This window comes from Bufo bufo, chromosome 2, assembly GCF_905171765.1.
Source record: "Bufo bufo chromosome 2, aBufBuf1.1, whole genome shotgun sequence".
Taxonomy (NCBI): domain Eukaryota; kingdom Metazoa; phylum Chordata; class Amphibia; order Anura; family Bufonidae; genus Bufo; species Bufo bufo.
In genome coordinates, this window is record NC_053390.1 from 119,073,585 (window position 1) to 119,101,533 (window position 27,949).

The 27,949-nt window shown below is 44.7% G+C and overlaps 1 protein-coding gene across 1 annotated transcript; it reads left to right on the forward strand.

Moving 5' to 3' along the window:
- Positions 1-27,739, forward strand: SMN2 (survival of motor neuron 2, centromeric). The gene is made up of 9 exons (XM_040421478.1): positions 1-139; positions 10,807-10,878; positions 12,262-12,390; positions 15,511-15,711; positions 16,828-16,980; positions 17,244-17,315; positions 18,653-18,763; positions 20,252-20,327; positions 27,413-27,739. The coding sequence occupies exons 1-8, from the start codon at positions 86-88 to the stop codon at positions 20,306-20,308; spliced, it is 849 nt and encodes a 282-aa protein (XP_040277412.1). The 5' UTR covers positions 1-85; the 3' UTR covers positions 20,309-20,327; positions 27,413-27,739.
- The last annotated feature ends 210 nt before the right edge of the window (positions 27,740-27,949 follow it).

The window sequence follows — 27,949 nt, forward strand, 5'->3', positions numbered from 1 at the left end:
GATGCTGCAGCCACAGCTCACTGGTGGTGACGAAGGACGGATAGCCTAGTGGGTCAGTCCGTGACTGTGTACAGACGGCGTGCATATGGCAGGGCTGGAGGAAAGTGCGGAGATATTGTTCAGGCGTGGAGCTGGTCAGGTAAGTGGAAGTGTAGACTGAGCGGCCAGATACTTACCTCAGAGCCGGGTGGTGGCACAGCGGACTGCTTACAGCAGTGTTCCTCACCTCCAGTCCTCAGGGCCCACCTACCGCTCATGATTTGAGGATATCCCTCAGAATGTATACCTGTGGTAAGTCCTGATACACTGACACTAATTATAACTGAGGGAATCCTGAAAACCTGACCGGCAGGAGGCCCCGAGGACTGGAGCTGAAGAACACCGGCTACCTGACATCAGAGGGAGCTAGTCAGTAGGAAGTCTTTGGGACTTGCTGGGATTTGTAGTTCTCAACATAGCTAAACCATGGCTTCCAATGATGCTATAGCTTTCCTCTATAAGAACTTCACCAAGTAGCTATTTACGGTAATGGATGACGACTGTCGAAAAATGTTAATTTAAAATCCATAGAAGAAAATCCCATTGGTAATAATGCAGATTTCACACGTGTTTTGATGCATATTTGGCATGCAAATACCGTTGTGTGTACACTGTACCTTCAGGCCGCTTTCACACGAACGGAAAGGCTCCGTGCCCGTGCTGAGGACCACATACGGCGGTTCCGCAATACACGGGTCATCAGCCGTGTGCATTCCGCATCACGGATGCGCACCCATTCACTTGAATGGGTCTGCAAATCCGGAGTTACGGAACCCCACGGAGTGCTTCTGTGGTGTTCCGTGCCGCAAAAAGATAGAACTTGTTCTATCTTTTTGTGGAACGGACGGATCGCAGACCCCATTCAAGTAAACAGGTCTGCGATCCGCATGCGGCTGCCCCGCGGTTGGTGCCCGTTCATTGCGGAGCCTTTATGTTCGAGGCAAGAGGCCTTAGTGTTTGATCAGTGATTGTGAGCCTAAACCAGGAGAGGAGGATACACAGAGATCAGGTATAAGGCCCCTTCCAGACAAGCGAGTCCCACGCATCGGACTCGCAGTGTGAGTATACAGCAGCTCCTGTCCTGACCTCCCAGCACTGACTAGGTCGCATAGAATTATACTGATTTATGATGCTATGTAACCCTTAGGCCCCTTTCACACGGGCGAGTATTCCACGCGGATGCGATGCGTGAGTTGAACGCATTGCACCCGCACTGAATACCGACACATTCATTTCTATGGGGCTGTTCACATGAGCGGTGATTTTCACGCATCACTTGTGCGTTGCGTGAAAATCGCAGCATGCTCTATATTCTGCGTTTTTCACGCAACGCAGGCCCCATAGAAGTGAATGGGGTTGCGTGAAAATCACAAGCATCCGCAAGCAAGTGCGGATGCGGTGCGATTTTCACACACTGTTGCTAGGAGACGATCAGGATGGAGACCCGATCATTATTATTTTCCCTTATAACATGGTTATAAGGGAAAATAATAGAATTCTTAATACAGAATGCATAGTAAACTAGGGCTGGAGGGGTTAAAAAAAGAAAGAAAAATAATTTAACTGACCTTAGTCCACTTGATCGCGCAGACCGGCATCTCCTTCTGTCTCCTTTGCTGAACAGGACCTGTGGTGAGCATTCATTACAGGTAAAGGACCTGTGGTGACGTCACTCCGGTCATCACATGGTACGTCACATGATCTTTTACCATGGTGATGGATCATGTGATGACCGGAGTGACGTCACCACAGGTCCTTTACCTGTAATGAATGCTCACCACAGGTCCTGTTCAGCAAAGGAGACAGAAGGAGATGCCGGCTGCGCGATCAAGTGGACTAAGGTGAGTTAAATTATTTTTCTTTCTTTTTTTAACCCCTCCAGCGCTATTGTACTATGCATTCTGTATTCAGAATGCTATTATTTTCCCTTATAACCATGTTATAAGGGGAAATAATACAATCTACAGAACACCGATCCCAAGCCCGAACTTCTGTGAAGAAGTTTGGGTTTGGGTACCAAACATGCGCGATTTTTCTCACGCGAGTGCAAAACGCATTACAATGTTTTGCACTCGCGCGGAAAAATCGTGGGTGTTCCCGTAACGCACCCGCACATTTTCCCGCAACGCCCGTCTAAAAGAGGCCTTACAGTTCTAGAATGTATTGGATAACACTGACATAATGCTGTCAGTGTTATCCAATACATTCCAGACCTCGAAGGGTTACATAGCATCATAAATCAGAGTAGTTCTATGCGACCCCGTTAATGCTGGAAGGGCAGAACAGGTCCTCTCCCTGACACACACTGTGAGTCTGCACCTGGTTTTGGCTCACAATCACTGATCAAATGCTGACTGTGTGAAAGTGTCTCAAAGGGTTCTCCAGGATTTTACTATTGATGACCTATCCTCTGGAAGGATCATCAGTTTCAGATTGGCGGGGGTCCGACACCCAGCATCCCCGCTGATCAACATCGCAGTCAGCAGTGTAATTACAAGAAGCCGTTCCATTCACTTCTATGGGATGGCTCTGTAGTATACACTTGAATAGGAAGGAGCTGTCCCATAGAAGTGAATGTGGTGGCGGCTTGTAGTTCCACCGCTGCGATGTCAACGGCGAGCTGGTTAACAATGAAGAGAAGGCAGCTATGGCATGGAGCGCGGCCTTCTCTTCAACCCCACGCCGATCTGATATCGATTACCTATCCCGAGGATAGATCCTCAGTATTAAAATTCCTGGAAAAGCCCTTTAAGGGTACGACCACACAGCTCGGTCAGTTGCGCCGTGGCTGCGCTGCGATGGAGTACTGCATGGCTATGCAGCTGGCTCTTGTTAACTAACGAAGGCCGCACTGTTTAGTCAGTCCGCACGGTACTGAAGGTGCCACGCAACCATTAACAATGCAGACTGACTAAACGGTGCAGTCAGTTTAACAGGCGCCAGCAGTACGCTGCCTGGTTGTACCCTCTTACAGAAGAAAGCACAGAGGGGCCATTTCAAGTTGGTTTTCCTGAGTCTGCATCGGCGTACTTTTTTGCACAAAATGCTATAAATTTTGCTTATTTGGCTCATCTTTAAACCTTTAACTTTTGTCCAGAAATGCTACTTCAGTTTTGTACACAACACCCCCTCCCCCTTGAAGTTTGCTTTTTTTTGCAACATTTTAAAATGTCCCAGTGATAAATCCGGATTAAAACTTATTGCGATTACCATAGCTAACCATGGCTAGTTTCCCACCCACATATCAAAACTGGAGTGATTGGTGTAAAATGCAAAAAATAGACATAAAAGCCCCCATTTTGCAACTTTTTGAAGCCACAATTCTGGAGCGCAGAATGCAATAAATTCCCCTCGTGATGTTGACACCCACGTTTGTGCTGCGTTCTGTGTAAGACTGTGTTCACATCACATTTTCGTCCCATGGACTCTCGCCTACAATGAGAACGGAGCAGTGAAATGAACTGAGGGCACACTGCGCATGCGCAGCCGCCCTCCATTCATTTCTATGAGGCCATTGAAAATAGCCGAGCGTTGGCTCGGCTATTTCCGTTTGCCCCATAGAGATGAATGGGAGCAGGGGGTGTGCGGTGCGCTCCCATTCACTTCTATGGGAGCAGCGCTTAGTGGTGGACGGACCCTGGGCTATTCGGGGTCTTCCAGCACAGTTCTCCCCGCTCTTGTTCTCTGGGACCCGCACCTATCAGACAATGGGGGCATATCCTAGCGATATGCCCCATTGTCTGTGATGAGAATACCCCTTTTAAAGGATATGGACACCTTTTGTAAAAAAACACTAATTTATTTTGTGGAGAAAATCATTTCTCCAATTGTTTGTTTTTGTTTTTTTCCCGTTTTCCTTCTACAGCCTGCTGTACTTCCTATGCACAGCGGATTTGCAGAGAATCCATCATCTGACGGGAGCGCGCATGGTCTTTCTCCCTGCTAATAACAGCCCCAGCCTGCGATGTGTTTTACAGCTCCCAATACACATCCCAGACGTCGGCACTTTGCCATGTCTATTAGGGGCTGTAACAGTGCTGTCATTAGCATACCCATTGTATGATAATGACATACAGTGCAGTCACATTGGGGGACCGCTCCCTGCCCCTTGTTCATCCTCCCATTACCACACAATCAATAAAAGAAGGCTGCCCATTCTACCCCTATGATTCAGAAGCCAGTGTCTGCCACGTGCCGCCAGCTAGACACAGTACTAGCTGGCAGTGCGCTATGCTCGCCAAGTTCCTGAAAACCAGACAGAGCGGCAGACAGGAGAAGCAGCGCAGCAGTGAAGAGGAGCAGCACACATCGCTCGCTTTTTCAGTTATGTGCCTGCTGCCTTCGACCCTCTGGCCCATGCCTGCAAATATGTTTGGGGGCATGAGGAGGAGGTATATATACAGAGGCTGGGGGTATATACACTGCTCAAAAAAATAAAGGGAACACAAAAATAACACATCCTAGATCTGAGTTAATTAAATATTCTTCTGAAATACTTTGTTCTTTACATAGTTGAATGTGCTGACAACAAAATCACACAAAAATTAAAAATGGAAATCAAATTTTTCAACCCATGGAGGTCTGGATTTGGAGTCACACTCAAAATTAAAGTGGAAAAACACACTACAGGCTGATGCAACTTTGATGTAATGTCCTGAAAACAAGTCAAAATGAGGCTCAGTAGTGTGTGTGGCCTCCACTTGCCTGTATGACCTCCCTACAACGCCTGTGCATGCTCCTGATGAGGTGGCGGACGGTCTCCTGAGGGATCTCCTCCCAGACCTGGAGTAAAGCATCTGCCAACTCCTGGACAGTCTGTGGTGCAACGTGACATTGGTGGACAGAGAGAGACATGATGTCCCAGATGTGCTCAATTGGATTCAGGTCTGGGGAACGGGTGGGCCAGTCCATAGCATCAATGCCTTCGTCTTGCAGGAACTGCTGACACACTCCAGCCACATGAGGTCTAGCATTGTCTTGCATTAGGAGGAACCCAGGGCCAACCGCACCAGCATATGGTCTCACAAGGGGTCTGAGGATCTCATCTCGGTACCTAATGGAAGTCAGGCTACCTCTGGCGAGAACTTGGAGGGCTGTGCGGCCCTCCAAAGAAATGCCACAACACACCATTACTGACCCAATGCCAAACCGGTCATGCTGGAGGATGTTGCAGGCAGCAGAACGTTTTCCACGGCGTCTCCAGACTCTGTCACGTCTGTCACATGTGCTCAGTGTGAACCTGCTTTCGTCTGTGAAGAGCACAGGGCGCCAGTGGCGAATTTGCCAATCTTGGTGTTCTCTGGCAAATGGCAAACGTCCTGCACGGTGTTAGGGCTCAAAAAAATAAAGGGAACACTTAAACAACACAATGTAACTCCAAGTCAATCACACTTCTGTGAAATCAAACTGTCCACTTAGGAAGCAACACTGAGTGACAATCAATTTCACATGCTGTTGTGCCAATGGGATAGACAACAGGTGGAAATTATAGGCAATTAGCAAGACACCCCCAATAAAGGAGTGGTTCTGCAGGTGGTGATCACAGACCGCTTCTCAGTTCCTATGCTTCCTGGCTGATGTTTTGGTCACTTTTGAATGCTGGCGGTGCTTTCACTCTAGTGGTAGCATGAGACGGAGTCTACAACCCACACAAGTGGCTCAGGTAGTGCAGCTTATCCAGGATGGCACATCAATGCGAGCTGTGGCAAGAAGGTTTGCTGTGTCTGTCAGCGTAGTTTCCAGAGCATGGAGGCGCTACCAGGAGACAGGCCAGTACATCAGGAGACGTGGAGGAGGCCATAGGAGGGCAACAACCCAGCAGCAGGACCGCTACCTCCGCCTTTGTGCAAGGAGGAACGGGAGGAGCACTGCCAGAGCCCTGCAAAATGACCTCCAGCAGGCCACAAATGTGCATGTGTCTGCTCAAACGGTCAGAAACAGACTCCATGAGGGTGATATAAGGGCCCGACGTCCACAGGTGGGGGTTGTGCTTACAGCCCAACACCGTGCAGGACGTTTGGCATTTGCCAGAGAACACCAAGATTGGCAAATTCGCCACTGGCGCCCTGTGCAGCTCTTCACAGATGAAAGCAGGTTCACACTGAGCACATGTGACAGACGTGACAGAGTCTGGAGACGCCGTGGAGAACGTTCTGCTGCCTGCAACATCCTCCAGCATGACCGGTTTGGCATTGGGTCAGTAATGGTGTGGGGTGGCATTTCTTTGGAGGGCCGCATAGCCCTCCATGTGCTCGCCAGAGGTAGCCTGACTGCCATTAGGTGCCGAGATGAGATCCTCAGACCCCTTGTGAGACCATATGCTGGTGCGGTTGGCCCTGGGTTCCTCCTAATGCAAGACCATGCTAGACCTCATGTGGCTGGAGTGTGTCAGCAGTTCCTGCAAGACAAAGGCATTGATGCTATGGACTGGCCCGCCCGTTCCCCAGGCCTGAATCCAATTGATCACATCTGGGACATCATGTCTCGCTCTATCCACCAACGTCACGTTGCACCACAGACTGTCCAGGAGTTGGCAGATGCTTTACTCCAGGTCTGGGAGGAGATCCCTCAGGAGACCGTCCGCCACCTCATCAGGAGCATGCACAGGCGTTGTAGGGAGGTCATACAGGCACGTGGAGGCCACACACACTACTGAGCCTCATTTTGACTGGTTTTAAGGACATTACATCAAAGTTGGATCAGCCTGTAGTGTGTTTTTCCACTTTAATTTTGAGTGTGACTCCAAATCCAGACCTCCATGGGTTGAAAAATTTGATTTCCATTTTTAAATTTTTGTGTGATTTTTGTTGTCAGCACATTCAACTATGTAAAGAACAAAGTATTTCAGAAGAATATTTAATTAATTCAGATCTAGGATGTTATTTTTGTGTTCCCTTAATTTTTTTGAGATATATATATATATATATAAATAAGAACGAAGAAAGGACAGCACTCCAAGTAAAAATATGATGGTCTTTAATCACCCATGTAGATGGCAACGTTTCAGCTCCAAACAAGAGCCTTTCTCTTGTTTGGAGCTGAAACGTTGCCATCTACATGGGTGATTAAAGACCATCATATTTTTACTTGGAGTGCTGTCCTTTCTTCGTTCTTGTTCATCTGGGGTAAGCAGCAATATCCCTGGACATAGCACCCATTTTTGCTTGTTTCCAGTGCCGCCGCCTTCTTCCTTTTTTTTTTTTTTATATATATATATATATATATATATATATATATATATATATATATATACACCGCACGGTACCCATTGTGCACACACAGCTCTGCCGCACGGTACCCATTGTGCACACACAGCTCTGCCGCACGGTGCCCATTGTGCACACACAGCTCTGCCGCACGGTGCCCATTGTGCACACACAGCTCTGCCGCACGGTGCCCATTGTGCACACACAGCTCTGCCGCACGGTGCCCACTGCTGTACATAGCATTGTGTGTCGTCACACTATATTAATCTCTGTGGGACAAGTGACCGCTCACTGTGCGGACTGCACACAATACTGTATTCAGAAGAGAGGGCAGGTAGTGACCATCTGAGAGCTCTCAGTAATGAGATCTATATCCTGCTTATAACGCCATGGTTCTGACTGTGGATCTCTGCACTAACGTTACCAGCAGAAATATTTATTGTGTCTACAAATAATGGACTTTCTACAGAATGAAAAGTGAGAAATAGATCTGCTGATTACAGGCTGTAGCATATTGTAAGGCCTCATGCACACGGCCGTTGCGGATCCCCAAAACACGGATGGCGTTTGTGTGCGTTCCGTAATTTGTGGAACGGCGCTGACAGCCATTATTATAACTGCCTATTCTTGTTCGCAAAACGGACAAGAATAGGACAGGTTATATTTTTTTATATTTTTTTTGCGGTCCACGGAACGGAGCAACGAATGTGGAAAGCACACGGAGTGTGGACAGAGCCCAAAGGCCCCTTTACATGGACTATGCAGGCAATTATCAGGGACTAACAGTTTGTTCCTGATAATTGCCTGATTCTGAGTGGAGGTAACATGCAGGAATCCTACTACTACTGTGATCACATACATTCGCTCATTCGTTAGGTGATCATTGGCAACTCTATAGAGGGCAATTATCGTGACTGAGCCTTCTTACAATTCCTTTTTCTGATAATTGGTCCTATTATGTTTAAATGCAGGAATTTCCTAATTGCTTATTTCTGCTCAGTATACAACAAATCAGCCACAACTTTAAAACCACAGACAGGTGAACGGAATAACATTGATAAGAGTTCACATCTATAAAACAGCAGGGAATTTGGACAGACACAAGTATCTGAGCAAATCTGACAAAGACCAAAGTGTGAAGTGTAGACATCTCAAGCCCCTTTCACACGGGCGAGTTTTCCACGCGGGTGCAATGTGTGAGGTGAACACATTGCACCCGCACTGAATCCGGACCCATTCACTTTAATGGGGCTGTTCAGGTGAGCGGTGATTTTCACGCATCACTTGTGCGTTGCGTGAAAATCGCAGCATGTTCTATATTCTGTGTTTTTTCATGCAACGCAGGCCCCATAGAAAAGAATGGGTCTACGTGAAAATTTAAAGCATCCGCAAGCAAGTGTGGATGCAATGCGATTTTCACGCATGGTTGCTAGGAATTAATGTAAGTAAATTGATAAAAGTCAATTTACTGTATTATTTTACCTTATAACATGGTTATAAGGGAAAATAATAGCATTCTTAATACAGAATGCTTAGTAAAATGTGGCTTTAGGGGTTAAAAAACTAATAATTAACTCGCCTCATCCTCTTGTTCGCGCAGCCGGCATTGCTTCTTCTTTCAGGACCTGCAAAAGGACCTTTGATGTAATCGTTCTCACCACATGGTGAGCGCGGTGATGTCAGCGCAGGTCCTGCTGAATGAAGATAGAAAATCCTTCTATCTTCATTCAGCAGGACCTGCACGGACGTCAACACGCTCACAACGTGGTGAGAACGATTACATCATCAAAGGTCTTTTTGTAGGTCCTGAAAGAAGAAGAAAGAAGACTATCCCGGCTGCGCGAACAAGAGGATAAGGTGAGTTAATTTTTTTTAATTTTATTTTTTTAACCCCTCAAGCCACATTTTGGTAAGCATTCTGTATTCAGAATGCTATTTTCCCTTATAACCATGTTATAAGGTAAAATAATAAAATTAATAGAAAACCTAACCCAAACCCGAACTTCAGTGAAGAAGTCCGGGTTCGGGAACCACATTCAGTTTTTTCTCACGCCTGTGCAAAACGCATTGCACCCGCGCAGAAAAAACTGAACATCGGAACGCAAACGCAGTCAAAACTGACTGCAAATGCGTGCCTACTCGCGCGGGTTTCCCGCAATGCACACGCGACGCCTCCGGAGCAAATCCGGGACGCCCGTGTGAAAGAGGCCTCACAGTAAATTGTTTAGGAATGGTTTGCGGAACACAATAAAGAGTTCAAGGCACTGATTTGACCTCCAGCTTCCCCAGATCTTGATCAAGCATCGATGGGATGTACTGAAAAAGCAAGTCTGGCTACTTTCACATTAGCGTTTTTTGTGGATCCGTCATGGATCTGCAAAAAACTGCTTCCGTTACCGTAATACAACCGCATGCATCCATCATAAACGGATCTGGTTGTATTATGTCTTCTATAGCCATGACAGATCCGTCTTGAACACCATTGAAAGTCAATGGGGGACGGATCCGTTTTCTATTGTGTCAAAAACGCTGCTTGCACTGTCCGCGATGGGAGCGCAACCAAACGGAACGGAATGCATTTTGGAGCATTCCGTTTCGTTCAGTTTTGTCCCCGTTGAAAATGAAAGGATCACAATAGCGGAATTGAAAATGCTAATGTGAAAGTAGCCTTATGGTACTTTCACACTTGCGTTGTTGGATTCCGGCAGGCAGTTCCTTTGACTGTGTCATCTGGAAAACCGGATCCGGTATTTATTTATTTTTGCATTTTTAAAGGTCTGCGCATGCGCAGACCGGGAAACCGGATCCGCTTTTCCAGAACACTTGGTACCGGATTCGGCATTAATACATTGCAAGTCTTCCGGAATTTTGACCGGAGAAAATACCGCAGCATGCTGCAGTATTTTCTCTGGCCAAATACCGTAAGAGGGACTGAACTGATGCATCCTGATGCATACTGAACGGATTGCTCTCTATTCACAATGCATTAGGATAAAACGGAAGCGTTTTTCTCCAGTATTGAGCCCCTAGGATGGAACTCAATACCGGAAAACTTTAACGCTAGTGTGAAAGTACCCTAGGTCCCTGGAGGTCCTAGTGCCCTACTTACATTACATAAAAAATCTGCTGGTAACATTGAGCTGTATTGTCGATACGAGGGGGCAGTATCAGGCAGGTGGTTGACATGTTGTGGCTGATCAGTGGATATGCCATTAAAAACTCTCTGGGGGTCATTTATTAAGACCGACGTTTTAGCTGCCGGTTCTTTATAACCCCTTGTGCTGGCAGTAGATCTGCCCAAATTATGTAGAGGCGCTGGATCCACCGCCGGTGTAAATGTAAGCCAGCTTCCTTGCTGGCTTAAATTAAGACCATTTTCTATGCCTAAAACAGGCGTAGAAATTGATAAATGACGCGGGCCTGTCTCCGCCCACGCAATCTGCGACAGATATACGCCATAAAACTGGTGTATATCACTTGAGAAATATGCACAAAGAGAGTCACATTTACTAATTCTATATTTTTTCATATAAGCATTTTAACTTTTAACTTTTCTTAATAGAGTGATGATTCTGATCTCTGGGATGATACAGCGTTGATCAAGGCTTATGACAGGGCAGTGTCATCGTTCAAGGTTTGTGTTGTGTTTATTATGTTTAAAGAGGTTTTCCAGGACTCGGATATTGATGACCTCTCCTGAGGATCAGTGTCCCATGGGTAGGGACCTGACACCCGGCAGCCAGGCTAATTAATTGTTGGGCGAGGACTTCGGCCTCTTCATGGGCACCCATCAGTCACATGGCCATTATACCTGTCAGTCCTATTCAGCTGTGTTATACAAAGAGGGTGCAACAGCAGCCCCTGCAAATAGCTAATCGGTGGGGGTATCGGGAGTCTGATCTTCACCTATAAGATATTGATGACCTGTCCTGAGGATGAATCATCAGTATTTGAGTCCCGGAGAGCCCCTTTAACTTTCCCCCTTTGCAGAGTAATTGTATATGTGTTGCTTTAGGTAGAGCATATGTAGATATAAGAGAATCTGTACCATTTGCATCACTGTCACATTTTATTACACCATAAAATATAATGTGGTCTTTTTTGCCATATGTATTGTTGGCTATTTCTTTTCTTTTGTTAAAGGGGTTGTCCAGCCAACATTTTTTATGATATATATTTTTTTTTTCAGAATGGCATAACAACATCAAAAAAAAAAAAAATGGTACTCACTGATCCCTCTGTTCCACTAAGGCTACTTTCACACCTGCGTTCGGGTGTCCGCTCGTGAGCTCCGTTTGAAGGGGCTCACAAGCGGCCCCGAACGCATCCGTCCAGCCCTAATGCATTCTGAGTGGACGCGGATCCGCTGAGAATGCATCAGTCTGCCAGCGTTCAGCCTCCGCTCCGCTCAGCGAGCGGACACCTAAACGCTGCTTGCAGCGTTCGGGTGTTCGTCTGGCCGTGCGGAGGCAAGCGGATCCGTCCAGACTTACAATGTAAGTCAATGGGGACGGATCCGTTTGAAGATGACACCATATGGCTCGATCTTCAAACGGATCCGTCCCCCATTGACTTTCAATGTAAAGTCTGGACGGATCGGTTCAGGCTACTTTCACACTTAGAAATTTTTCTAAGTTATAATGCAGACGGATCTGTTCTGAACGGATGCAAACGTCTGCATTATAGGAGCGGATCCGTCTGATGAAACATCAGACGGACCCGCTCCAAACGCTAGTGTGAAAGTAGCCTTAGTTGACATTTCCTGCATGTTAAGAGGGAACAGAAAGCAGAGACCAGGGTAGACTTGGTAAGTGTCAGAACAGGAGTGGTGGGGATCGGTGATGGGATTATGACATTCTGACCCCCCTTTTTTAATAAAAAAATAAAAAAATTATTATTATTCAGACAACCCCTTTTAAAGAGTAGCAATGCTAGTAAATAGACTATATGAAGCCCGGAATATGGCAGCAACACGGTGTGTAACAAGAATGTATGGTAATGTATACTGTACCTTCAGAAAGCCCTGAAGAATGGAGGCGACTGTCCTATGGAGGCCGAGTCACCAGAGCCAAAAAACAAAACGAAAAGGAAAAATAACAAGAAAAACCGGAGCCGGAAGAAAACCAACTCTGCTCCTGTGAAGAAGGTAGTGCGGTTATACTCATATCTCTATACATTAACAGTATGTTTGCTGGTATATTATCAAATATTCTAAATCATCTAACTCCTGATCATATAGATATGTGTTTGATCACAGAGAGCTGACATTAGCAATGCGCAAATCTGGAAATCTGCTTTGGGGGCACCCATGGCATTTTGGATCAACGTGCACGGTGTGTGTCAAGTGTGGAATAGATAGGAGGTTGAGCTGAAAATCCAAATACATACACACCGCAGTGCTCCAGACTAAAAAAAATACCTAGTAGCCATTGGCTCCTGAGCTGAAAAATTTAGGAGCCAAATTCAATTTTTAGTCGCCAAATCGAAACCGAATCAAAATTTTGGTATCTTGACAACGCTACGCCGATCAGATCAGTGTAGGGTTGTTTCAATACCAAAATTTTGATTCTCTTTCGTCACCATAAAAAAGTATTGCGATACTCAATACCACGCAAAAAAAACAAGCTGACAAAAAAATGGCTAATCGCATGTTTTTTTTTTATTTATGTCTGTTACGGCGCTCACCGCATAGGAGATATTTTTTAATAATTTTATAGTTTGGACTTTTCGGACGCAGTGCTATGTAATATGTTTATTTATTTTTTATATATTTTATATGTAAAATTGGGAAAGGGGGGGTACTTTCACACTAGCATTTTTCATTTCCGGCATAGAGTTTCGTCCTAGGGGCTCAATACCGGAAAAGAACTGGTCAGGCATATCCCCATGCATTCTGAATTGAGAGCAATCCGTTCAGGATGCATCAGGATGTCTTCAGTTCAGTCGTTTTGACGGTTTTATCTCCGGCGAAAAAGACCTGAAGACTTGCCTGAATGCCGGATCCGGCATTTTTCCCCATAGGAATGTATTAGTGCCAGATCCGGCATTCATGTCTGTCCACATGACAAGCGGAGAGACGGATCCGTCCTTGCAATGCATTTGTGAGATGGATCCGCATCCGGTTCCATCTCACAAATGCTTTCAGTCACATCCAGATCGGCGGATCCAGCAGGCAGTTCCGACGACGGAACTGCTTGCCGGATCACACTGCCGCAAGTGTGAAAGTAGCCTTAGTGTTTGTGTTTTATTTATTTTTTTACTTACTATTAGCTGGAACCCTTGTCCTATTCACCCTTAGGCCCCTTTCACATGGGCGAGATTTCTGCGCGGGTGCAATGCGTGAGGTGAACGCATTGCACCCGCACTGAATCCGGACCCATTCACTTCTATGGGGCTGGGCACATGAGCGGTGATTTTCACGCATCACTTGTGCGTCGCGTTAAAATCGCGGCATGCTCTAAGTTTTTCACGCAATGCAGGCCCCATAGAAGTTAATGGGGCTGCGTGAAAATCGCAAGCATCCGCAAGCAAGTGAGGATGCGGTGCGATTTTCACGCATGGTTGCTAGGATGAAAGTCTATTCACTATTATTTTCCCTTATAACATAGTTATAAGGGAAAATAGCATTCTTTATTACAGAATGCATAGTAGAAGGTCAATTGAGGGTTAAAAAAAATATATATATTAACTCTCCTCCTCCAATTGATCGCGTAGCTGCCGGTCTCCTGTTCTTTCTTCAGGACCTGTCAAAGGACCTGTGGTGTCATCACTGTGTTCATCACATGGTACATCACATGATCCATCACCATGATAATGGACCATGTGATGAGTTCAGTGACGTCACCACAGGTCCTGAAGAAAGAACAGGAGACCGGCAGCTGCGCGATCAATTGGAGGAGGTGAGTTAATTTATATTATTTTTTTTAACCCTCATTGGCACTGCGCCACCAATGAAGATAACTGACCTGTTAATACAAATACAGGAGGCGGGTGTCGGAATCAAATAGCCGACACCCGACCTCTGACAGGAAGCTGCGATCCGCTGCAGTTAACCCCTCAGGTACCGCACCTGAAGTGTTAACTGCGGCTGATCGCAGCTCCCTGTCATAGAGGTCGGGTGCCAGCTATTTGATTCTGGCCACAGCCCCTCCTCCTCCCGTCTCTCTTCTTATTGGCGGCGGCAGCACAGGGGGGAGGGAGAGACTGCGATGCTGAGAAGAACATCGGCGGCGGGGCAGAGAACTATTAGCTCCTGTGCCCCGCAACTGTATTCAGAGCTGCGGCGGCGGGTCTTGTCGCCATTTGTAAATTCTAAGTCGCATGTGCCGGATTCTCATCCTAAAGATCGTGCTGAGGATCCGGCACATGTTCTGTGGCTCAAAGATAAAAAATTTGTGCTGTTCCTTTGGCATGTTAAGCTTGAGGGAATTGGCAGTTTTTAGGGTAAATTCTTCCTAGTCTAGTATGGAAATTTCATATATATATATATATATATATATATATATATATATATATATATATATATATATATATATATATATATATATATATATATATATATATACACTTTTTAAAAGTTTTTAGATGAAGAATTTAAAGGGAGATGTCATCGATATCATATCAGCAGAGGTCCGACTCCTGACAACCCTGCTGATCAGCTGTTTGAAGGTATTGAAGTGTTTGTGTGAGCCTTAATTCCTCTTCAGCATTTACCTGCGCAACATCTCCTTTGCAGTGAATGGGATGAGCAGCGGTAATTACACTGCGCCGATGCTGCAAAGGAGACGACGCACAGGTAAACTTTGAAGAGGAAGTAGGGTTCACACGAGCGCCATGACCCCTTCAAACAGCTAGTCAGTGTGGTGCCAAGAGTTGGACCCGCTGTTCTGATATTGGACTTCTCCTGAAGATAAGTCATCGGTATAATGCCACAGAGTAATGTTACGACACAGACTTCTAAGCAAAGGTGCTCCAGAATCTATATTTTATATAGAAAACATATATTTATTAAACCAGATATGTCAGGTGCATTGACAAGTCCTTTTTAGCATTTAGAGGAATTAGACCAGCTTGACAAATTCTCTCTGGCTTCCCCTTTAGCCCTTTGCAAAGCACAAGCTGTTTTTACGGGATGGGATATACAGGACAGTGGAAAGGAATTCCCTGTAGCACTCATATCCTATGTAAAGATTGGCTATTTATTCCTTTCCTGGTCTTTTATTACTCAGTTTTAGCCTCTTGTTCTTATATACCTGCTTTATTGTAGTGGAGAGTTGGAGACTCATGTAATGCGATCTGGTCAGAGGATGGCAACCTGTATCCAGCCAGCATTGATTCCATTGATGCCAAACGAGGGACTTGTATAGTCACGTATACCGGCTATGGGAATAGTGAAGAGCAAAGTCTGGCTGATTTGCGTTTCCCAGACAGTTCAGAAGCAGAAAGTGACCCTAAAGATGTGGTGCAGGTAAGAATTCACATAATACAGGCTTAGGCCTGTTTCACACTAGCTTTACTCGTTACTACAGGCTGTTTCGGCATGGAACTCCACGGTTTTTGTCCGGCCCCCTCTCTGCATATTTGCCGTGCTGTGGCCGGATCTCCGCTGGTCCCCATTATAGTGAAAGGGGCTGGGCGGACTTCGGGCAGCGCACGGCTGTACACGGTAGTACGGATCGGGCATGCTGTTCCCCTGCCGGAACAAGTGACACCAGTGTGCAACAGGCCTTAGGCTACTTTCACACTAGCGTTCGGGGCTCCGCTTGTGAGTTCCGTTTGAAGGCTCTCACAAGCGGCCCGAACTGATCCGTCCAGCCCTAATGCATTCTGAGTGGATGCGGATCCGCTCAGAATGCATCAGTTTGGCACCGTTTGTCCTCCGCTCAGCAGGCGGACCCCTGAACGCAGCTTGCAGCGTTCGGGTGTCCGCCTGGCCGTGCGGAGGCAAACGGATCCGTCCAGACTTACAATGTAATTTTTTTTTTTTTTGTTCATGGTAATGCAAACGGATCCGTTCTGAATGGATCTAAGCGTTTGCATTATAGGTGCGGATCCGTCTGTGCAGATACCAGACGGATCCGCACCTAACGCAGGTGTGAAAGTAGCCTTAGTCTGGCACAATGGGAGAGATGTCTTGAAATTTGTGCAAAGAAAAGTGGAGACTGTGTCAGCAGCAATTGCTTTCATTTGGTAAAGGGGCTTTGAGAAATTACAAGCTGATTGGTTTTCCATTTTCCTTTGCACCAGTTTTGATAATTCTTCCCCACCTTTTTATAAAACCAAGTTGGTTAATACGCGTCTCTCTACGGATCCTCAAGAGAAAAATCTGAAAATGTTACTGTTAATTTGCACATCCCATACATTGATGGCATATCGCTAGGATATGCCATCAATGTCAGGGGCGTAACAAGATAATTATATATGTGAAATTATGGGTTGCAAACATGTATATAGCGAGGAGCATACAAGTCTCTTTGACCCAAATCTCGTCAGTGAAAGCCTTGGTATTTACAGGGGAAATGTCTGTAGTGAAAACTGTCAATGTCTATGGCTAGCTTCTCTCACATAAGTGTTCTTGTTTAAGGACGTGAATGGGGATGAACATTCAACAGATGAAAGTGACAAGTCCTCCAGAGCTTCTGGCAGCAGAGATCACAGAGCAGCCGCACCAAAGTCCTCCTCCTGGTATCCTCCCTTCCCGCCAGCTCCACCCCCTTTTATGCCTGGGTTTGGACAGGTAAGGAATTGAACAGAACAGATCACCATGTTAATAAATGTAAACCAAAACTTTGCACCTTCTTTTTCCAGCCCCCCCCCATAGCTCTGCGATTAGGATTTTTATAAATGGATTACAGGAGCACAGACATTTCCAAGCCTTTAGTATCCATTATAATAAACCACCTACAGTTTGTGCATCAGCAATTCTGTGTAATGTATAGTAATATTTCTCCCGTAATCGTTCATATTCTACTAGATTCATAATATTTTATGTATTAACAGCACGGGGAGAAATCTAATCAAGCACATCCCTTTCTTCCTGGATGTCCTCCGTCATTTCCACCAGGTCCTCCTGTAAGTCATTATTTTATCACATCACATTACCCTAGCCTAGAGTATAGTGCAGTATAAATGTGTGTGGTATGCATTAAATGTCTCATACAGCACAAGCCTAATGATTAGGACAGGGATCAGCAACCTCTGGCACTCCAGGTGCTCTGAAACTACAACTCCCACAGTGCTCCATTCACTTCTGTGGGACTTAGAAGAACAGCTGAGCATGTTTGCATGCTGGGAGTTGTAGTTTCACAGCAGCTGGAGTGCCACAGGTTGCTGATCCCTAGATTAGGAGATCTGACACTGAAGGATGCAACTCTCTTGAGATTGCCAGTGATCAAATAAAACTCAAGGTCAGGAATACCTCTTCTGGCAGCTCTCTAGAGGATATAGGTGCAAATCTCCCAGTAAACATTATGTGCTGAGTTCACACTTGTGTAATGTGCTTTACACAGAGCATCCACCGCACGAAAAGTGGAAAACTGTTCTGTGGTCAGATGAATCAAAATTTTAAATTCTTTGGAAACCATGGATGTCTTCAGACTCGAGGAGAGGGACCTTCCAGATTATTGTTAGAGCACAGTTCAAAAGCCTGTATCTCTGATGGCATGGTTGCATTAGGGCCTATGGTGTGGACAGCTTACACATCTGGAAAGGCTCTATCAGTGCTGAACAGTATATAGACAACGTCTCTTTCAGAGAAGGCCTTCTGTATTTTAGCAAGACAATGCCAAACCGCATACTGTGTCCATCACAGCAGCATGCCTTCACAGAAGAGTCGTCCAGTGCTGAACTGACCTGTCTGCAGTCCAGACCTTTCACCAATCTGATGGGTGTTCTATGATCTACTGTGAATAAAATATGGGGCAATGAGATTGGCAGATCATTGCATTCTGTTTGATTTACATTTTACAGTGTCCCAACTTTTTTTGAATTGGGGTTGTAACGCAACTATAAATATACTACGTTCCCATCTATGTCAGAGCTTCTGTTAGGAGCCTCCATCACAGATTCAGTCAAAAATGCCAGCGAAAACCATGATGGAGACGCGATGGAGCTCACTATACTCAATGAGTGTCGTTGATAATATATGGATCTTGCAATGCTTTTGTTTTTTTCTTCTGTCACTATAATAGAACAGAAAAATGGAAATTACAAAGCAAATGTGAACGTAGCCGAACAGTGAGGCGGTTAAATCTTTTCATGTTGCAAATGAACTGAACTTATTGCCATTTGGACTTGGATACCACCTGCCAATTGCATATAATAGACAGGAGACATGTTTGTAAAAGGAAATGTTTAGAAGCAATGAAAACAATAGGACATTGACATGATTTGATGTTTTGTGTGTCTAGTTGATCCCTCCTCCACCTCCTATGGGTCCTGATATTGCCGAAGATGATGAGGCCCTAGGAAGCATGTTAATTGCCTGGTACATGAGTGGCTATCATACTGGTTACTACTTGGTAAGTGGAATCTATTTGCTTGCTTTACTTTACATTAATCTTAAAGGGGTTTTCCAGGGGAATCATTTTAATTGAAAACAGGTTTTGAGCACAAGTAAGAAACCATTATTACTCCGCTCACTAGTCCCTTACCAACACTCCTATTCCAGCTCCTCTCCACTTTATGGTCTTGGGCTCAACACCCCAGAAATGCTTCGGACTGGCCACTCGACCATTCCAACCTCGGGGCCCCATAGCACATGGCTATAGTTACGCCCCTGCACAGTGGTAACCCACCTCAGCCAGTCATTGGCTGAGCAGACAGTACAAGCATTTCCTGCATGTCGAGCAAAAACCGGGAAGTGGGGACAAATGAGGACCAGCAACTGGGGGAGATTGGTGAGTAATGGTGGTTTGCTATCTTTAGCACGCTCAAAACCATTTCTATATTAAATTATTTCCCTGGAAAACCCCTTTGCATTGACATAGAATACTTTAGGGCTGTGTTCATACCATGTTTTGCTAGGCTGTTTTGTTACTTGAAAAAAAGAAATCTAGAAACTCTTATTGTAACATTCTTATTGCTCTCTTTTATACTTTCCTATTTTGAAGCTGTCTGGGTAATTTATACTCTAATTTAAAGGAGTTATCCAGCAATGGATAATCATGAGATATTCTCAGGATAGGGCATCATTATCAGATCAGATGGGGTCCAAGTCCTGGCACCCCTGCCGATCAACTGTTTCAGAGAGCAGTGGTGCTCCCCTGAGTGCATTGTATAGCGGTTGTGGCAGGTATTGCATCTCAGCCCCATTCACTTGGAAAGGCCATGCGACCAATGTAAGATGGAGTCATATTGGCCTAGGAAGAGGCCGCTGTGCCCAGCCTCTTCTAACACCTGATCAGCGGGGGTTACAGGTGTCGGACCTCCGCCGATCTGATATTGATGACCTATCCTCAGGATAGGTCATCAATAGTAATGTCAATCCGCAGCTATGGATTCCTCTTTAGAAATCCAGTTTTATCTGTATTTCCACAACCTAAGGCCTCATGCAAAATGTTTATCTACAAAATACAGATGACTTCTGTGTTGCATCCGTTTTGTTTTTTGTTTTATTGTGGCTCCAATGACCAATAGATCTGTGGACTGCACTTTTAGGCCAGGGATAGGACATGTTCTGTCTTTTAGTGGAATGGACATACAGAAAGCACACGGATCATCCATGTCCTTTCCACATCCTTGTGTAATTTCTGCAAAAAGATAGAACATTTCCTATTCTTGGTCGCAAAATGCGGTCCACTAACCGATTAAAGTCAATGGTTCGGCAAAAAACTGATGCAAACGACATCTTCTGTATTTTGCAGATGTGTGCTTTGAGGACCACAAAATACATATGGTCGTGTGCATAAGGTCTTATATATACTTTGCATAGAGTGTATAGATTTAGCTCGAGCGAGAGATATAATAAAGTCAAAGCTCTGGTTATTTCAAGTGTCATTGTCTTTTAGGGATTAAAGCAGAGTCGAATGGAATCCTCATTTGGAAAGTATTCACATCCCAAATAAATGTAATAAACTACAGCATGTGAGTATAACAGTATTCAGAATTTATATAAATTGAATTATCTGTAGTTTTCTTATGCTTCTCAGATGGTTTACCAATCTCTAAATTTAACATGTAATTTAACAAAATTCAGCTAAGGCTACTTTCACACTGGCGTTTCTGGGTCCGCTTGTGAGATCCGTTTCAAGGCTCTCACAATCTGCCCAAAACGGATCAGTTAAGTCCCAATGCATTCTAAATGGATAAGAATCCGTTCAGAATGCATAAATTTGGCTGCGTTTGGTCTCCGTTGCGTTTTTTAGACCGTCACTAAAACGCGGCTTGCAGCGTTTTTGGTGTTCGTCTGACTATGCAGAGCCAAACTGATCCGTCTTGACTTACAATGTAAGTCAATGGGGACGGATCTGTTTTCACTGACACAATATGGTGCAATTGAAAACTGATCCGTCCCCCATTGACTTTCAATGTAAGTCAAGACGGATCCGGACTTTTTTTTGAATGAATAATGCAAACACATCCGTTATTAACGGATACAAGCGTTTGCATATACAGGACTGATCCGTACAAAACGCGAGTGTGAAAGTAGCCTAAAACGTTCCCATAAAAATGTTAAATTGTCCATAATTAAACATACAAGTAACTCACAAGCTGATCGCATAAAATCCTGCCGTTTTTGCACTGAACACTAAGCCTAATTATAGGAGCCATTTCTTGTCTGTACTTTACTGCACTTAACTCATTCTAATCCTGTCTGTAATGATATCACCTCTGTGTACAGATAAGACAGGATCCATCATTCACAGTAGGTGATTGTCAAACTTTATCTATTCTTCCCTTGTACAATGACCTCTGCACAGGTCACAAAGCATGCCTAAAAAGCTCTCCCATAGAAGTCGGTGAGGTCCCCATGTGGCTGCTGTAAAGCAATTTTCCTAATGCTTTCTAAATGCTGCTAAGAACAGCTCAGCGGCTGCCTCTAAAATCAGGAAATGGAATAAATCTGCAATTAGATAATTAGTTTTAACTGGCAGATAACATTTTTGCTGACACATTTGCTTTAACACTTTACACATTATAGGCAGGCTGGGACTAGCCCACAGGGGGGTACAGGTGAATCCCTGCACACGTGGTACATAATACAGTAGACTTACTGCACTACATACATATATTCAATGTACAGCAACTCAACTAGCCTATGTTCATATAAAAAAAAATTGATAGATTATTAAAAAAAACTCTCCAGTTTATTATTATTAGACACGATCATAGCTGAGATGACTTCTAGGTAGAGAGGAAAGCTACCAGTGTCCTCTTTTCCCCAGGACCTGCCTTCTCAAAGTTACTGCAGGGATCCCATATTCAATCATCTGGTGGCATCTTGCTGCCGTATGAGCAGGTAATATTTCAATGTATCCGTACGCTGGGCCCCCAAAATAAATTTTACTGGTGGACCCTAGGCACCCCAGTCCAACACTGATCATAGTAATGCCCTTACAGAGCCAAACTGCAGTGTTAAAGCAGGACAAACAACGTGTCTCTACATCAGTGCATGAAGCTGACACAGACACTTACTGTACCTGAGTGCACAGAGCAGAGTGAATCGAGGGTGAAGATTCAGGTTCATCTGCAGAGCTGAGAGAGTAGAACTCTGCATCAGAACTGGGGGTACAGAACTGGAAATGAGGGGTTCACTTCACACCCAAAACACACATTACTGACAGTACAGTCACTTTTTACCGAAAGTCAGTTTCCGCAGAAGTCACTCTCATAATCCTCTACACTGTCACTTGTAAGTTGCTTGCAGAGGAATGAAATCTCCACTCTCGATGGGTGCTAGGCAAGCCAATTAGCAGAAAGTTCTTCAAGCACCGCTAATGCTGATTGGCCTGTCCAGCACCCACTAGTCGGGACTCCAGTGGGTGCAGCGCTAGCCACTGATGTGCTGTGTAAAGGGTACCCCGAGGACAGGACAAATAAAGCAGGTTGCTGGAAAGCAGAACCTGAGCCCCGGACAGGGATTCAAGACAGGAGCGAGAATTAAGTGCAATTAGGAGGCAGGGCCTTTTGTCAAAGACCGGGCCCCCTTCCTCCTTAAATTTTATTTTTTCTGTAGAATCTGTATAAGGCCCCATGCACACAACCGGATCCATTTTGCGGTCTGCAAATCTTGGATACGCAAAAAATATGGATGTGGTCCATGTTACATCCACATTTTTTTGGGAACCCGTTCACTTCAATGAGTATGTGGTCCAGAGATAGTTTTTGTCAATACAAAACATTTCCTTTAATCCATAGAATATCTGGGGCCACCACTGATCACGAGAATTGGATCCTGTGTCCGCTTATGAATGAAGTGGCAGGTCGAGCATGCACATTGCAACTCTGTTCACTCTCTACGGGACTGCTGGAGATAGCCGAGCAGAAGGTAACATGGTTGACCTACCATTCCATTTCTTTGGGGACCCAGAATCCCATTCTCATGATCATGGGGGACCCAGCAGTCCCCACCGATCAGATACTTATCCCCTATCCCGTGGGTAGGCGATAAAAAAGAAAAGAAAAAAAAGCTGAGCTGTACAACTAAGAAAGGTCATCACTATCTGATCAGCAGGGGTCCGACTCCCTGCACCCCCATCCAGTAGACTATGAAGATTTATATAAAGAGGCTCAGACACAACACTTATAATATACACTGACTACTTTATTAACTGCAAGGTATCAAATGTACAGTAGATGTTCTCATTAGAAATCAGGGCACTGATCTTAAATGTGGCCCTGTTGATGATGGGCCTTTGACTCATGAAGAGTCGGGTCTTCAGCACTCAGGAGAGAAAAAACCCCCAGTGGAGGAAACCACCAGGGAACCATGGCTGAAGGACTGCCCTTCCCCTAGGCCTTATGGCACGTGACAAGGACGGTAGATTTTTTTCCTTGAACCAATGGTGAATGTCTTACACACAGCAGCAAAATTGAACAGTCAGTGCTGCAGTGTAAAGCATGAGGGAAGATACAGAACAGCAGACCAAGTTTATATGGAGACAGGACCTATACACAATGCAGCTAAGCTGCAGTCACTGATCATAGAGGTGGTCTGATGAAGGCAGTCACTTTTTAAGTAGAAGCTAGACATCTAACCCAGAGTGATCAGATGATCACCAAGGGAAGCTACTTATGGCCAAATATTTCATATGCAGCCGCTGATTGAGTCTGTTTGAATGGAGCTGCTGTCACACATTCACACTGCTGTCCATTCATTCTCTATGGGATAGCCGATCATTCCACACAGCTACCTCCAGGAGTCCCATAGGGAATGAATTAAGCAGCAGTGCTTGTGTGGCCATTGCTACATCCAAATGGGGGACGAGATGCTCATTCTTGTGCTCAGCGGGGACAAGCATATTTGTGGGAGGAAAAAAGGCTTTCCATTTTATTGGCTGTGGTTTCCTTAGTAGTTTAAACATCAGATATTTGATGTTGCCAGCATTTCTTCAATATTGTCCGACTCCTGAAGGATGTCGCACATTTATTATTGCTGGTTCCTTTGTGCCCCATCCTGTACCTTGCAAAATAATTTGGTGGCTGCCTGTGAAGCAGAAATGTAAATACAAATTTGCACAGTTGATTATGACACTAAAAATATTTGTTTAGTTAAAAGGGTTGTCTGGGTCAGGAAAAAAAACACATTTTCATATACCCTGTTAGGTAATTCTGAGCCACAGCAGAGCTCATTTACTGCAGGAGTGAAGGAGCTAGAGCGCGTCTCACTGTGGAAGAGACACATGCATTGTATGGTCCAGCGGAGCCTGTGTAATACTTCAGTTCTACTTGGGTACCACCATTGGGGAATAGAACCCTTGGTGCCATGGTCCCCCATAAATGGCATCACTTTATGATCAGCTTATTGAAGACTGTCCTGGGTTGTCCACGATTTTATTTTTATTTAATCAAATATATGTTTATTAATATAAAGACGTGCACATATACAAATAAGGCAAATATATAGAAACTAAAAACTGAAGGATTGGTCAACCAATGCAATAAGGCACACATCCACTATAAGATGTTACTTGCAGTTTTAAAAAATACCAAAAGTAGCATAGATAATGCCGAGCATGCCATATACATGAAGGTGTCCACAGATCCCAGAAGCACCACAAGCGATCGATCTATAGCAGGAAAGAGGTGGAGGACAGCCTAAAGGGGAGGGAAGGACCCAGGCAAAACTGAAGGGAACTACTAAGGCATGGATCTTTTGAAGTGCAACCAAGCCATGAACGTTCAAAACGGTCATGAGTGCCACTGATCCATGCAGTGAGTTTCTCCAATCTAAAGATTTGATCAACCCTGTCCATTCACTGACGTTTGGTTGGTGGTTCAGAACTCAACCATTTATTCGGTATCAGTAACCTGGCCACGGTGATAAGGTGAGTTGGAAGGAAGCTTCTGCGGGGCCTAAAGTAACGAGAATCCATCCACAAAAGGATAATCTCCTTAGATAGACTTAGTGACAGTCCACAGACCTGACGTATAGTATTCAAACAAACTGGGCAAAAAATCCCTGCCTTGTACATTAGTGATAGAGAATGGTTGCGATAATGAGCCATTAAATTGAGGGGGGAATTTAAATTGTTGTAATACTGCTTTGATATACAGCCAGTCAATCCCATCAAATGCCTTCTCGGCATCAGTACTAAGAAGGATAAGAGGCAGATTGTGGCGTTTAGCGTAATGAACAGCATGCATAACTTTAGTAGAGTTGTCTTTGCCCACTCTGCTGGGCACAAAGCCAGCTTGTTCAATGTTTATCAAAGAGGAAAGCAGCAGTTGAACCCATTTTGCCCGAATTTTGGCTGAAAGCTTCACATCGCAGTTTGGGAGTGAGATGTTGGTAACTGCTGCATAAAGTCTGATCCTTGCCCTCCTTTGCCAACACCGAAATACAGGCCTCAAGTCCTAATAATAGACGGCAGAGGTCCTCTTCCCCAACCGTTCCAAAACTGCAATGTGAGACAGCAAAGGGTCCAGCTGCTTGCTTCTAGGTTTTTTTTAAGCCGAGACTCCAAGGCAATAAACTCCCCATTGGGTAGAAGCCTTATAAGCTTCCCAAACTATGGGGAAGGGGACCTCCCCTGTATCATTGGCCTGGTAGTAAAAAGCAAGTTTGGAGAAAGTCTTTTAATACCTCATCACTCCCTAGCAGAGTCTCATTTAATCTGCAGAAGTAACCCTTCCTCTCCGCACCCGATAGATTACAATGCATCATTACTGGGACATGGTCAGACACAGTAATACAACCTGTATCAATACAAACTTGGACAGGAATAATGCCTCAAAAGGCCTATACCAGTAATAGAAAATTAGAAAGAAAAGGAGATTGGAGTCCCCAATAGTCCAACCTAAAAGATAAGTAAAGAAGCGTGGTAGGGCAAACCACTAGGCAATAAAAAAAACTAGCGATGCTGGACAGCCAGGTCTCACCCATAACTGGCATGGAGCAGCGCAGCAGAGAAGAAATGGGTCCAACACAAAAATCTGGGAGCATCAGTCTCCAAAATCAGCCTCTGTTGACTGGGGGAACGTCGCTTGTAAGAGACCAACTGCTACTTGCCTGCTTCAGGTAGTGGGGGAAGGTCATCTTCCATGGGGATGTAGAGCCAGGAAGGGATGTCTGTCGGCGGTAGGCCAAATTTACTCCAGGCCGCCTTGATACCTCCCGGGGCCCGAATCGTTACAGGTTTGTTATTCTTCATAACTGTAATCCCATATGGAAACAGCCATTGGTATCGCTAGTTACGAGCCCGGAGGTGATCGTAAAGGACAATAACACCAAACGAAAAAATTCAAGATAGGGAAAATGACTTCCTACAGTCTAACTGAATATATCAAAGAATCCTCGCCAGGGCCGAAAAGGAAGTTTAGGCTAAGATATACGGTAACTTTTATTGTGATCGTTATAAAGTCTTTGAGTACCAGCTATCAAAGGACAAACATACAAAAACAACTAAAATACTCAAGTCCCAGGGGGGACAAAATCGTACCAGAGGTTCCAATCAAGAACAGATAAGATTATAAACAATTCTAGAAAAGAGGAGCAGTCTTACCATTGATGCGATTGGGGACCATCCGGTGACTGTACAGCCCGAGGGATGACTGGCAATTGATAGTGAGTCACTCTGTGCAGGGCAGCTGTGGCGAGTATCTATCCCTAAAATAGACTCTGACCAACGAGGACAAGGGGAGGGAAACTGCAAGGGCCCTGCCTTACTGCACAAAGAAATGCCCCAAATAGGGCGACCCTATCTGGATGTCTAACCCTATTGGGTGCAAAATCCCACAACAATGCCCTATAACCTAGTTTACAGTCACATGATCTAGTAAAGGCTTTATAGTGCGTCGCTTTGCCAGTGTAGTGGCAGACAAATCCCGATAGAGAGCAATGGCTCCATCATGTGTAATATCCGATTTTTAGAGCTGCAGTATCGTTCTAATTGAGGAGCCGGCGGACATCTTGTGGCAGGTCTCTGGAGCGGGGTTTAGGGTGTAGGGCTCTGGATGCGCTCGATAACCATGTTCTGGGCACAGTTTGGACCCAGGAGAGATCCAAAGATGGAGGCCACAGATTGGAGTAAGGAGTCAGGAGCGACTTCTTCCGGCAGTTCCACGATACGAAGATTCTGGCGCGGGCTTCAATTCTCCTAGTCCTCAGTGTAATTAAAGGCTGTGTTCAGCTGTTATTGCTATTCCATGAACTTCTGGCAGACCACTTTGTCAAAGGTAAGCATAGATGTTTTGTACCGACTCCTCGTGGTTAACCCTGTAAAGCATATCTCTAAATGCTGATAACAGTAGCTCAGGCAAGATGGCTGCCCAGTAATCATGTACAGAGTATTAAAAAAAAAACCACTAGAATGAGAAAAATAAATGAGTAAAAAGGGAATATATTACACTATCTGATTTGAATTAATAAAAAAAAAGTGAGACGTTACCTTTTAAAGGTTATAATTGTCTTGAAGGTAAGTTTTATTTCTTGTAGTGTCATTGTCTTCTGTGTTGTGTTAACAAGGTTATTATAACAGTATTCCCTTTTTTATTTTATGTCCTCGCAGCTGGCATCTCTCCCAGGGAGAGCACGGGACTATCAGCGACAAGAAGACTGCCATTTGTTTTTTCCTTTTTGTATTAGTTGTCACGAGATGTGTATGATTAGTTTGACATCTTGTGTAATTGAACTATCTATTCTAGAACAATTCTGTACACTTCTAAGATGCTGCAAATATAATGTATAATACTGCATAATAACTAGAAATCGCGTGAATCCAGCAGAACTGAAGAAATAAAAAAGTAATTGCAAATGCCATGGGAGGGATGTCCAAAGGCAAGAACCTCTTCAATTGTTTACTACATGTTTCCAAAGCAAAAGAAACTTGTGACTTTTTTTTTTTTTCTTTTTTTTATAACTGACTGTCAAGTTAAGACTTCTGATTGTGTCCCCATCTGACAGTCGGAGCCATGTACAGTCATATCTTACCCTCATAGGGTATAATATAAAGATATAACAGATGTCAGGTGAGTGTAGTCATAACCGTAGCATGTGATACATGTAATAACTCCTCTCTTGTATGGATCATATTTAGATTAAATTC

Coding starts and splice junctions, on each gene's coding strand:
- SMN2 (XM_040421478.1), top strand. CDS start 86: ATGGCAGGGCTGGAGGAAAGTGCGGAGATATTGTTCAGGCGTGGAGCT. Junction 10,879..12,261: donor GGGCAGTGTCATCGTTCAAG/GTTTGTGTTGTG, acceptor CTGTACCTTCAG/AAAGCCCTGAAGAATGGAGG. Junction 16,981..17,243: donor TTATGCCTGGGTTTGGACAG/GTAAGGAATTGA, acceptor ATGTATTAACAG/CACGGGGAGAAATCTAATCA.